Source organism: Penicillium soppii (genome assembly GCF_028829465.1).
Source record: "Penicillium soppii strain IBT 18220 chromosome Unknown utg000004l, whole genome shotgun sequence".
Lineage (NCBI taxonomy): Eukaryota > Fungi > Ascomycota > Eurotiomycetes > Eurotiales > Aspergillaceae > Penicillium > Penicillium soppii.
Genome location: NW_026643234.1, coordinates 4,672,774 through 4,685,641, shown reverse-complemented (window position 1 = coordinate 4,685,641; position 12,868 = coordinate 4,672,774). Strand labels below are relative to the sequence as shown.

The 12,868-nt window shown below is 47.3% G+C and overlaps 5 protein-coding genes across 5 annotated transcripts; 2 read left to right on the top strand and 3 right to left on the bottom strand.

Moving 5' to 3' along the window:
- Positions 1 to 733: 733 nt before the first annotated feature.
- Positions 734 to 2,167, bottom strand: N7529_005194 (Hsp20/alpha crystallin family protein; the record flags this gene model as incomplete). The annotated part of the gene is made up of 1 exon (XM_057240721.1): positions 734 to 2,167. One exon carries the CDS (start codon positions 2,165 to 2,167, stop codon positions 734 to 736), a length of 1,434 nt encoding a protein of 477 aa, XP_057100016.1.
- Positions 2,168 to 3,619: 1,452 nt separating this feature from the next.
- N7529_005193 (putative pyridine nucleotide-disulfide oxidoreductase) lies at positions 3,620 to 5,323 on the top strand (the record flags this gene model as incomplete). The annotated part of the gene is made up of 1 exon (XM_057240720.1): positions 3,620 to 5,323. One exon carries the CDS (start codon positions 3,620 to 3,622, stop codon positions 5,321 to 5,323), a length of 1,704 nt encoding a protein of 567 aa, XP_057100015.1.
- Positions 5,324 to 5,606: 283 nt separating this feature from the next.
- On the bottom strand, positions 5,607 to 6,373 carry N7529_005192 (C40 family peptidase; the record flags this gene model as incomplete). The annotated part of the gene is made up of 2 exons (XM_057240719.1): positions 5,607 to 5,616; positions 5,670 to 6,373. The coding sequence occupies 2 exons, from the start codon at positions 6,371 to 6,373 to the stop codon at positions 5,607 to 5,609; spliced, it is 714 nt and encodes a 237-aa protein (XP_057100014.1).
- A 1,096-nt stretch (positions 6,374 to 7,469) lies between these two features.
- Positions 7,470 to 7,976, top strand: N7529_005191 (uncharacterized protein; the record flags this gene model as incomplete). Its single annotated transcript, XM_057240718.1, has 1 exon — positions 7,470 to 7,976. One exon carries the CDS (start codon positions 7,470 to 7,472, stop codon positions 7,974 to 7,976), a length of 507 nt encoding a protein of 168 aa, XP_057100013.1.
- Positions 7,977 to 9,008: 1,032 nt separating this feature from the next.
- N7529_005190 (Amino acid transporter transmembrane) lies at positions 9,009 to 10,637 on the bottom strand (the record flags this gene model as incomplete). Its single annotated transcript, XM_057240717.1, has 5 exons — positions 9,009 to 9,847; positions 9,901 to 10,143; positions 10,201 to 10,316; positions 10,367 to 10,475; positions 10,529 to 10,637. 5 exons carry the CDS (start codon positions 10,635 to 10,637, stop codon positions 9,009 to 9,011), a joined length of 1,416 nt encoding a protein of 471 aa, XP_057100012.1.
- Between the last annotated feature and the right edge of the window lie 2,231 nt (positions 10,638 to 12,868).

The following is a 12,868-nucleotide window of genomic DNA, read 5'->3' as shown; positions in this document are numbered from 1 at the left end:
GATGTCCGATGGGGGAGAACCCCCTCGCTGTCAGCTGTCCAAAACAGCAATAAAATGACTTCGCCGCAAAATAAGGTACGAAGTCAAACGAGAAAGCGGCGGCAGGTAAGTCCAGGCATTCTGCAGTATCAACAAAACACAAAACAATCTTATCATTTAACTACCTCCCAACTATGAGCTTCGTTATCTATCCCATTCGCTCGCCATTTCTGTGTGTGATGATCATGTCTCTTTGACGAATTCGAACGCGCTAAAAAAGAAAATCTCCAGCCATGAATTGCCCAGCTCTTGCGTTTCTATCAAATCTGTCATGATACCATGCGCTTCTGTGTATTCGTGTGAATAGCTGCCAAGATGCATGAGTTGTTCGAATCACTAGATACTTACAGAGATGTTAGAGACCACAAGAAGCCATCGATAACATAGCTTATTTAGTTCGTTTATTCCTTCTACTCTAATCATACGCTTTAAGTAAAATAGATCGCTCATATCATGATCTGTGAGTGGGTCAGGGTGCTTAAGGGAGTGCTCAATTTGATTCTAAGATCAAGAAGCGGAAAGAGATAGGTCTCGAGTACCAGGCATTTTCCGGCACATATGTATGCACGCCACCAAAATTAGATAGCAATCATATTTCCATTATAACAATATCAACTATAAACCAAAAAAACAGCTTCAACAATTTGTACCCCAACTCCAATTCATACAAAATCACAGTATCCTAGTTCGCGCTTCACAGCACAGGAACCTTGACATACTCCCTAGCTTCGCCCTCATTGTCACTTTCCTCGGACTCAACTGGAGTATAAGTCCTTTCAACTACCATGGCATCTTTCTCATTCTCATCACCATTCTCAACGAAAACCTTCTTCTTCATGACTTGAGAATCCTGAACAGTCTTCGGCAAAGTAATATTCAAAACACCATCCTCTAACTTTGCCGAAATTCCATCAACAAGAACAGGAGCCGGTGCCACACGAGTACCAAATCTGATCTCGCGCTCGAAAACACCAACCTCTTGACCGCGCTCTTCCATCACAAGAGCCTGATGCAAATCCTCGCTCACACCAGGGCGGTTAACAACACCCGCCAAATGCAAGACAGACTCCTCGGCGTTATAGTCAATACTGAGATCACCCTTCTTAGCACCAGGCAGCGATGCATGCACAATGTATCGAGCAGGAGTATCGAAGACATCAACAGCAGGCATAAAGTCGGTACCGTGAGCAGGTCCGTTCATCGGGAGTCTAAGACCAGCGCCGATCTGGTGGAGGAAGTCAAACGGGCCTCCGAATGGGGGTCTGTCGTGTCTACCGTATCTACCGTGACCGCCTCGGTGGCCTCGAGGCCCAAACTCGAAAGGTCCGCCGTGGTGGTGGCCAGGGAAGCCATAGGGTCCAGCGTGGGGACCGTATCCGTGTCCATGCTTTCCCATACTATGGCGTCCGGGCCCACCGAGGCCGAAGGCACCGGGACCGTGGTGGCCGTGGCTAGGACCGTGGTGGCCGTGGCTAGGACCGTGGTGGCCGTGGCTATGACCATGGCCGTGGAAATCGTACGGTCCAGCATAGGGGCCGTGACCGTGCTTGCCCCTACCACCCTTGCCACGGAAAGGGCCTGGTCCATGGTGACCGGGGCCGTGGCCCTTGTTCTTGCATTTTCCGTAACGGCGGTGGTTGTCCGGAGATTCGGATTCAGATGAGGACTCGCTGTTGTCATTTGGGATTGATGGGTTTGCGTTGGACTCATCTGCTGCACGGGGTGCGTCAGATTGCTGGGTGCCGTCGGTGGGCTGCATTCTCTTGAAGCCGTGGTGGCCACGTCCATGCTTTCCTTTGCCGCCATTTCCTCGGAATGGACCTGGGCCGTGGTGTCCAGGGCCTCCCCGAGCTTTGCCTTTGCCTTTTCCGCAGTGATTGCAGCGACGGTGGTGGTTGTCAGGGGAGTCGGAGTCAGATGCTGAGGCTTCGCCTTTCTCGCCGGTTTGCTCGGTGTTTTCAGCTTCGGTGGCATCAGGGTGGCTATCATGCTTAGGACCTCCGCCGGCGTGGCGTCCGTGGTGGCCGTGGTGACCACGAGGAGCAAAGAAAGGATGATCCTCTAGGTTTCCATTGGTGAAATCCCAAAATTGATTCGAGGGTTGATTGAGATGATAGATGGAAGCCATCTTAGATTGTCGATATTCGGTGCAAGTACTGTTTTACTTGAGTGCAGATACTTGGAGATCGAAATGATGAAATGTTATACTGGAAGATATCAAAAGGCAGAGAAAAAGGTAAAGCAAAGAAAAGTGAACACACTTGATCTAATCCGAAAGTACTGCAGAAGTGATAGGCATCCTTTTATATACATTTCTCTTCGCAACAAGGCAGCCATATACCCCGTAATTCTGGAGGTCTACGTATTACGGCCCTGCCTAACCCTGCACATCCTCTCCACGCCGATTCGCCATCCAGGCTCGGGACCGAGTTTCAGTGCCGCAAGAAGCAATATCTCGGTGATAAAGATGCGCCACTCAATGCGTCACTCGATGACTCGTCAACACGCGAGAAATTCAAAGTTCGGAGAGGCGAATTTAGATCAATAGACCTAAAAGTATACAAGTAGGTGGATCAATTCCTGAATAGGGTAGTCTCGTCCTAAATCCGAGGCTTTGACTCGCGTCCGACTGCGCCACATTACGCCACATGGGTCGTACTCCGAGGTATTTTGCCCCGTGTCACCGCCTCTATTGTAGACTGTGAGAGCATGAAAATGATGACGATGTCGAGAACAATGGCCCCGGAGCGATTTTGTTTTCTTCCAAGTAAGTCAAATCTCTAAATCTCTATAGACCTATAATCAGTGTTAATATTTTGTTCGTTGGGCCAGTATATTGTTTCAAAATACTTTCGAAGCCATGTTTGAATGTGTTTTTACAAATCTGACATCAATGTAGGTATCTTTACTATCTCTTTAGTGCTGGTCACATCAGTGAAATCACGCCCTCTCAAAACTGGATGCCAGAACATTATTATGGATGTCCATTTTTGCCCTGCTACAGATAATATGTGCCTAGATGTATGTTGTGGCTTGCGTCGACTACATGTGATTTTGCCAAGCATCATACCACAACGTCACATGATGGCGCATCTTCCTCGACTTTCAAATTTAATGCACCTCTTCCCCTCTTTTTATCGACTCACAATTCTATGTTTTGCAGCTGAAAGAAATCAAAACTCTTCATGGCCATGTGAAAATTATGTGCCTAGATCTCCCGATGCTTTCCGACGGCACGTGCAGCTGGCCCTCACCGATCGCTCCGAAGGGTTCCGGGCGTCTCCACGAGCTTGATACCACAGCTTAAAGTCCTAAACATGTTCACGGGAGCAGTGTATCCGATCCCGTATGGATCCTGAGTGGACCTGGCCAGAATGTATGGCCAAAGTCCCGATCCGGGCCTCTCCTTTCCTCATTCAACCGAGGATGAAGTCATCAATGTGTCAGCGGGGAGCGAGCACCGATGCCGGATGGTTTATAGAGCTCGTGGTGCTGAGAAAAAGCAATTTTATAGAAAACTAATTCCGATATACTAACAAAGCCACACAGCGTTGCCATGAAACCCAGGCCATTGGGCACAATGCTCCCTCTGCAGCGCCAGGCCCTACGTATCCGAACTCCTTTGGCTTGTCCTGCCAATTCTCTCCAATCTGCGCATACGATATTCTCCAAAATATCACCCCCAAACCGCGCACTTCCACTAAGATGCCTTGCAACCCAAGTCGACAGATCCACTGCACTCCCACAGTCTGAGAACCAGAAAGAGCGAGTCGTCATTCTCGGATCTGGCTGGGGTGGATACACACTCTCGCGCAGGCTCTCCCCTAAGAACTACTCTCCTCTCATCATCTCACCTCGGTCATACTTCGTCTTCACTCCTCTCCTCACCGATGCGGCCAGCGGATCCCTCGATTTCTCGAACATTGTCGAGCCTGTTCGTGATCCCCGGTCCAAGGTCGACTTCATACAAGCAGCCGCGCGGGCTATCGACCTGAAAAAGAAGACTATCCTCTGTGAAGCAACTGTGGTCAAGAGTGGAGTCACCGAGTCACCTCGAACAGAGGATAGAGAGACCGAGGAAGGCCCGGAGACCACGAGCAAGAAGCCCATGCAGAACCAGCGTCTGTGGGAACAGGGAGAGACTTTCGAGGTCCCGTATGACAAGCTTATCATTGCGGTAGGGGCAGTCAGCCGCACTTTTGGAACACCTGGAGTGAGGGAGAATGCTATGTTTTTCAAAGACATCGGAGACGCTAAGCGGGTGAAACGCCGCGTGCGAGAATGCTTCGAACTAGCCGTTTTGCCGACAACTACTACGGATATGCAGAAACACTTGTTGCACTTCGCAATCGTCGGGGCTGGTCCAACTGGTATTGAGCTTGCAGCGTCGTTGCGCGATTTTATCTATGATGATATGATGGTGCTATACCCTACCCTAAACGCGATCCCCAAGATCACTTTGTATGATGTTGCGCCCAAGGTCCTGTCGATGTTTGATGAGTCGCTTTCTCGGTACGCCATGGAAACAATGAAGAAAGAAGGCATCGATATTAAAACCTCCCACCATGTCAAGAGCTTACGCTGGGGTCCGCCTGGAGGTTCATCGCTCCACGAGATGGACCCCAAGCGTTGTCTGACCCTCGAGACGGAAGAGGAAGGTCAAGTTGGCGTTGGAATGTGTGTTTGGGTAACGGGTAACGCCATGCCCAAATTCATCACCCAATCTCTGGGCACAGTCGACTTCCCAACAAACTCAATCCATGCCTTTGAAGGCTCCGAGGAAGTCCCCGCCAGTGCAGAACAAGAATCATGGCAATTCAAGAAAGCCCCCAGGAAGGGCCCGCTGCTAGTCGACGGCCATCTACGCGTTCAGCTACAGAACGAAGCTGGTCAGACAGCAGTTCTCCGGGACGTCTTTGCCCTGGGTGACAACGCCATGCCAGAGACCGGCGCCCCCCCTGCAACCGCACAGGCCACCTTCCAAGAAGCGAAGTGGCTAGCTTCTCATCTAAACAAGAAAGACTTGAACCAGACTCCGTCTTTCTCTTTCCGTAATATGGGTACAATGGCATACATCGGAAGCGAGCGCGCGCTGATGCAAATCCCACACGAAGATGCTGGGCATACGCGCAAGTATCTGCCCGATGGTATCAAGGGACGTACTGCTTCGCTTGTTTGGAATGCGGCATACATCACCATGAGTATCAGCTGGCGCAATAAGTTCAGGGTGGCTTTCCGGTGGACCTTGAACAAGATCTTTGGCAGGGATGTCTCCCGCTTCTAGAGATGTAGGTACAATTTGAAGATACTAGAGTATTTGAAGATACTAGAACAAAATACTCCCCCTCCTAACCAATGGCCCTCGAGTAGTTAAATGACGAACAAAAGGATCTCACGGTCGTGATCCAGAAAGTACGAGACAATCAACGGATGCGAAGCTCAAATGCTATTCTCACTACCAACGCAAATATTTCTCATACTAGAAAACATTCCTCAAAAGCAGCAGGGTCCATGTCTAGCTCATCTAGCCCAACGAGTTCCAGAAGAGAAGCCAGAATCAACGAAACTCAGGTAAATCTATCGCCAAGTCAGTCCACAGTTCCCAAATCCTCGACCTTCATGTAACATACCTCATAACATAAGGACAAATACTCTCCCCACCATAAGAAGTCCAAATAGCCTGCTCTCTCACCGGCGTCCCAGTCCTCGCAGCATTGATCATCAACCCATCCTTAATGAAAATCCCAACATGCGCAACCTTGTTCTTACAATCACCTCCAGTAGCCCAAAACAAAAGATCCCCAGCCTTAGCCTCCGACCGCGGATACCGCTTCCCCATACTAGTATCGTACTGGTCTTGCGCAACACGCGGAATCGTCTTCTTCAACGCCTGGCAGATAGCATACTGCGTCAGACCAGAGCAGTCGAAGCCGCCCTTCGAGGGTCCCTTGCATCCACCGCCGCCCCAGACATACGGCAGTCCTTTCTCTTTCTCGGCGGCGTCGATGATGGCTTTTCCGGTGCCGCTACTACCGCCGCCGCCACTGCTGCTGCCACATGGCGTGGTCACGTAGCTCGAACTGCCGGTTTTCACGTAGTAGTCCGCTACGTAGCAGTTGTCGGATGTCTTGTCCCAGATGTTGTTGCCGGAGACGGCAGTGCCGGTCGTTTGGCAGGTTACTTTGACATCTTGGCTTTTCTTGTACGTTTTCAGGACTGCGTGGCTTGTTCCTGGTCCCGAGCGGCAGTTGACTGAGTCTCCGGTGATGGGATAAGCGGATACTGTTGTTATGGCGGTCGTGAGGGAGATGGCGATGAGGGAGATGAAATGCATGATGGTCTGCTTGGTCGATGCTTGTTATAGTGATTGTTATTTTGTCTTGAGAGAATGAATTGTAGATGGATCTAATGGCAGTGGATGTCGAGCCTTTTATAGGCAAGTACTCCTTCAATTTCGAATGAAAAGAACGTGTCTCTATTCATGTGCCATAGCATACCTCGACTTGGCAATTCGTATTTCTCGCAACAAATGCAACCCAACGTTCGTATCCAGCCTCCCAACACTATGCATTTCGTGAAATTCGAATTATATACCTGACTATGGAATGGTGTTAGACGATCTTGGACGGGATTAACTAACTATAGCATGGGGGCCAAACGCACTGATTGGGAGTTTTGTTGATCTCTCCTCGTAAGTTCGTGTTCCTGCATTTATAGTTTTTATACTTCCCTACAGCGGGTTAGAAACACGAGAGGCGCTATAAATAGCATATGCGAGCAAAGTTCAGCGACAGAATGATCGGCGACGATTAAGCTCGGAAGTCATGCAGTTTGATGGTTTGGTGGTCCCCTCCCCGCATTTGGTATAAGGGAAAGATATGAGTGCAAGTTCAGTGGTAAATATTGGTAGGTCACAATTACCTAGCGACAAATCTCAGAACCATTTGAGTACATACTGAGAATTTTAGATCATGCTATACTAGAGATGTCGAATCACTAAGGGAATTTTTATTGCCTCCCCGCTGACTTTTGCACTGTCGACTGTCTGTCTAATTCACAAACCAGCTAGATACAGACCTCTCATCGGGGAGGTTAGGATGTTTAGAAAAGAAATACTATCAAATTAACCTTTTGCTAATCAAGTTTATATAGAGAAGGAGGGGATACAAGGTAGGCCAGAATCGCATCGCACTGACAGGGATAGGAAAACAAGACTAGACCAATTAGAATTTAAACCTTTCATCAAAGGGAATCCCGTTCAAAGGAGGTCTACACATGACTATTTGTATTCACCCGCCGGCTACTTGCTTTTCGTGATACCCTATCTGCCAAACAAGTTGCAATGAGGGGTACTGGTGGAAAGGGACATTAAAAGGATGACTTGACATTCACGTCGGCAATTTTCTCACAAATCTCATGTCCAAGCAACAATGGCAACCTCCCAAATCTACCCAGTCTACAAAGTAAAGTTCAGACTATCCATCCAAGACCCAGACATGTACCAGTCGCGGTACCACACCATCCTCTTCATCCAATCGAACGAACAAGGCCCACGCACCGGCATAAAGCACCACGTCACCGGCGACATCGTCACAGGAATGCATTACGAGGCTGTGTCAGTAGACGATCCCGAGAATGATGAGAACTTTTATTCAAAGGAGCTCATTGGCCATACGCGCGCGCTGAATTATCCCAAGAACTGGAATGATATTCTCAAGTCTATTCCTGCTCCGCCGAAGCAAAAGGCTTTCAACAAGGTGACTATGAGGACAGAGCCGGTAAAGACTTGGGATCCTTTGACTTTTTATGAGGCTGGAGAACCGCGTCGGCCGTTGATTAAATGTACCGAGTGGATTGAGGACCAGGCGATTCCTATCTTAATTAATGCGGGGCTTATTCAGTGGAGGCATGAGCGGATTGCTGGTGCGGATGATTGATTTGGTATATTGACCGATCATTTGAGCGATCTGGACATCTTCGACGATTTAAACTAAAAAGTATGGCGCTTACTTTTCATCTCCATATGCAATTGATAGCAAAAGTACGAATAAGCTCGAATAGCTCTAGGATCTTTCAGAATATTCCCCTGAGTTGTATCAGACAGTTTGAACAATTGAATTTCTAACATTCAATCATTTATTTTGTATTAAATAGCGGTCCATAAGGGGCATACGACCTCAAAATATACCACATCTCGGCTCGAAAGTGCTCGCACAACAGACAAAGTACCGACTTACAAAATACTGAGAACATCCTTCTCATTCGTCACAAGCCACTAATCAAATCATCCATCGATCGACTCCGCGTAAGCCTCCTAGTGCAGTTCTAATCACGTCAATGTATCATATCAAACAAAGAGCGCCATGCTGTACACTTCAGCGTAGCCTTAGTAAGGCCACACAATGAGTGTGTATCGGAAATAAGGGAGTTATAGGCGAATGTCGCTCTTTAAAGCTCCAAACATGGCCTTGCAGCTCTCTGATATACTCTCTGTATAAAATCGACCCATTTCAATGCTCAGCTAGGTTGAATAGAGCCAGGTCCGGATTTACTTCAATGCATATGGTGCTTTACGAGTTCTGTGTGTACGCTGTGTTGAGTTAGTGTGGCTGCGTATTAAAGCATTCAAACTCTGCGTAAATTAGACCTTCCCCATGGTGGTATAACGTCGTAGTAATAGTTAATATGCAAGTATATGAGTGCATTCAGTACAGTGCGAGAAAATGAAAATGAAGTGGCTGGCGAAAGCCTCTAGGGTGGTGGTGACGAAGCTACGCAGCGTGTCATGATATCACGAAGAACGGGGTGATGCAGAAAGTAAACCAATACGCGAAAATAAAGAGAGAATCATGGTACTAATGTGCTGGTATTATCCTAATTTCCTTCTGTCTTTGTGGTCCCGTCAACCGTTTGATTAAGCACAAAAGACCCCAAAATTCTATCTGTTCAGAAGAGCAATGAATCATCCCTTAAATGGCTATGTTAGCGCAAGTAAAGGCCGGCGTCACAGACCCCGAGTAGTCTGTAATGATAGCCTCCACAGCAGCGTAGAGTCCAGGTCCTAGAATAAAGAGTCCAACGATAAAGATAAAGACATTGAACAAAGTCATGGTAGTCTTTCCGAGGCCGTTAAACAGCGAGCCGCGGTTGAGCTGCCAGTACGCAATAGCAAAGTAAATGAATCCAAAGAAGGAGTCAAATGCCGCACTAAGCAGGGAGAGGAAATCACCCATGCTGGGAACAACCTCGGAGAATACGAACGCGATCAGGTAAATTCCAACCATGATGCCACCCCAAACACTCCATCCGACGACCGTGTGGCTGTGGCTGTGGCGGGAGGCGCCCAGAACCCGAGTGTAAATGAATTTCGCTGTCACATTGGCGTAGATCACGCCGATAATCAAGGTCGGAACAATCACGAAGCCGAACGATGCTTTCTTGTAGGATACCACGCCCAGACTGCCGAATGCCGGTGCTGTGGCGTATTGTCCCAGGTAGCGGAATCCGATGGCCGGAGGCACAATGAACAGGACCGCGGAAATCACGGTCAAAACAGCCAGCGCTTTGGGAAAGTCCTGTGGCCTTTCCATTTCAGCGATGAAGGTCGGAAATAGGATCTGGGGGACCCAAAGGAAGGTGATATTCAGCACGGCGTTCATGCATGCAACCCATGTGGTGCCTGGAAGGGGGAATGCGTAGGTTTTTACAGGCCCGTCAGTGGGGAAGCTTCCATTGTACCCGTACAGAGGGGCTTTCTCAATTCCAGCGAACACCATGAAGAGAAGAATCGCGATTCCCATGCAAGCAGCTGCAATGTAACAGTTAGTAGTGAATTGAACTTTCGGGAGGGGTGTGACCGACATGAAAACATCGACATGAAGCTGACATGGTTCAGAGTTCGGGGCATGGACATGACGATTCCCATAATGGTGACAATTACTGAGAACACAGCTGTGCACAGCGAGTGGTCGGAGAGGGTATTCAGAACCTTGGCGCCGGTCAATGTGTGGAAACCGATCAACAAGATATTGTTTGCAAGCAACATGAATGCTGAAAAAACATAGGCAGCCTTGCTTTTTCCGAAGATATAGTATCCAAAGTCGCCTGTCAGCTGTTAGTTTAGATCCCATGGGGACGGGAGCACAACGGCTGATAACTGACAGATATCTTTGATCTGAGGGTATTTCATGATGTACTTGTGCATGGTAATGGAGGTAAACCAGAAAAGGATGCAGCACAAGACCATAGTAATAATTCCAGGAACCCATCCCAGAACACTGTACACTTTCATCAGCTTCACTCACCGTTATACGATATGTGGACTTACGAGAGAGACCATGACTGGGCCATGATAGCCAGGCAGACCTGATCGCCTGCAAGCAGACAAGCAGTCTTGTGCCAAGACATAGTCCGAAGCTTGATGTCATGTTGGTGGTCTGGATGAACGAAGTCAGCATGGATGCAGCTGTACCATAAAGACGATACGTACCTTCAGCAATCAGCGCAGTAATAGTATCGAGAGAGTCAGTGCCAGAGTCAGTGCCATCAATTTCCGTTCCCAAGCCATAGCCCGATTCCTTCTTATCTTCCTTGGACATGATGATCAATAATTACGATTGTTTCAGAGAGAGATGTAAGAAGGTAAGATGGACCCTGCATACGAGGCAGGTGAGAAGCAGGTGGAATTCAAATTTTCATATTGACGCTAGTATGGTGTCGTCGAACTATAATGTATACATATGTACCGATATACACACACGTACATGTATACCGAGGATGGCGCCATAATTAAATGAATCGCGAAATCAACAACAAGTAACATAATTCCTTATCGGTCCTTCCGTGAGTCTGGACCTTTGGGCTCTCGGACCTTCTTTTTTCCTTTCTTTCTGATTGGCTGGATCTGTTTACATTCCCTTACATCCAAACAAGGCAACCAACCACTCATCAGCCTCATAGAATAAGCTTACCTATAGCATGTAGAGAAAATGTACCAAATAAGCCGACCTTGCCTCTTTAATCTAGTCGGGAATTTTTTCTCAGTAACTTAAGTTGCCCCAGTCAGACGTGTCAGTATATAGCGTGCTACCACCTGCCTCTTTCAAACATAACGATGCGATGCCCCACATGAATGATTTATATATGCCTTAGGGCTCAGGCCATCAACTGCCTTAAATATTTTTGCCTAACTAGACCACAACTGTAGCTTTCACTTCACATCTAATATCTCTGTGTTGCCTTGGCCTGCTAGCCTCACAATCATTCAGGGACATGATACCTATTAAACATCAGACGATTTGATCCCTTAGGGTTACGGCCATGCTTTAGGGCACATATGCGGTTTATCTCTTTTTTTTTGTGAACATCATATCATTAAGAAGAGAAAGTCAATGTTTTTAGGTGCAGTCAACATCACCCGGACACATAAGTGGGTAACATCATTTTATGTAATTTTGTCGCTACCATTGCTTCTCACGTCGCCGAAACTATCGCTATTCAATGTTCTTGTGGTTGTGGTTGTGAATCAGGAATTACTATGTTCGTGTTTTACACCCCTGTGTCATATAAGAAAGAACGGCCTGTTTTGTCATCAAGACAAGATGGCCGAGTTGGTCTAAGGCGCCAGACTCAAGAGTTATCTCTTCGCTGAACTCAGTGAGCATTCTGGTCTCGAAAGGGGCGCGGGTTCGAATCCCGTTCTTGTCATATATTTTTTTGTTTTTTGTTTTTTGGCATTATCCACGGGCCCGGGCTAGCCTTACCATTTTCTCAAAACCAGTCTAGTAAGTAAGATGGTGAATCTGTCACAGAAGATTCCTGGTGGAAGGAAGATCAATTGACTCCATTCCGAAGAAGGCACTAGACTAGCTAGGTATAGGACTAATATCTTGTTTCTGTAAAGCCATCAAGATTTGTTTGTGGGCGGGTGGGCAGGTGGCTATTTGAAAAATTTACATGCATGGAAGCTTGTGTCAAAATCCATCCCACACCTCTGGGCTTGCTTGATAGAACTTTCAGTATTAATAACTTACTTAGTTTCGAATAACAATGAATTTACTTTTCCCACCTTCCAAGGTAGGCTGCGTCTAATCATAAAAAGACTATCGATGGTGGCATTTTGACTAAAGATTACCTGTATATATATATGTTGTAACATACATAGCACAGGGACGAGGTTTGATATCCTACGCCGAACCTAAACCTCTCAGTGAACTTTCATACCTTGGCAGCCTCAGTCGAGCGGGGCTTTTTCTGTTTGGTCAAAGGCTATTATTTATTGGTGCTCAAAATACGGATGGATTTGCGAATTTGAAAAGGTGCTTCAATAACCCGCAGCGACAAGATACTCGAACTTGACATGCCTTCATCGAGGAGCAGGCAAAAGGCTCATACCTGGTTGCAGGTTTTATATGTTTCAGCACATCTCTTGCACATAATTTGGCAGATATGTTGCTTCCCTGGGGCGGATACCTAGGTATAAAATTAGCGGATTTGAGGTCTCACCTCTCAGCACCTTGTGTGAGTACACACTGCCGCAGTACTGGCACCAGATATTTGACATGCCATATGGCAAATATATAACACCGCATTCTAACATTTCCCTCTCCGTAATCGAATATAAAGATATGGAGAATTGGCAGTAATCATCGCGACCGCCTGTCAGCCATTGCTTTTCGGTTTGTCGATGGAAGCATAGGTAGGCAGCAAAAAAACTATAAAAGCTCGATGGGTGCCCGTACAGTAGTATAAAGTATAAGTGTACAGTAGGTCAAAAGGTGATCAAGTTACGACGAGTAGAGGCAAAAGGACAATAAGAATAATCTCATTT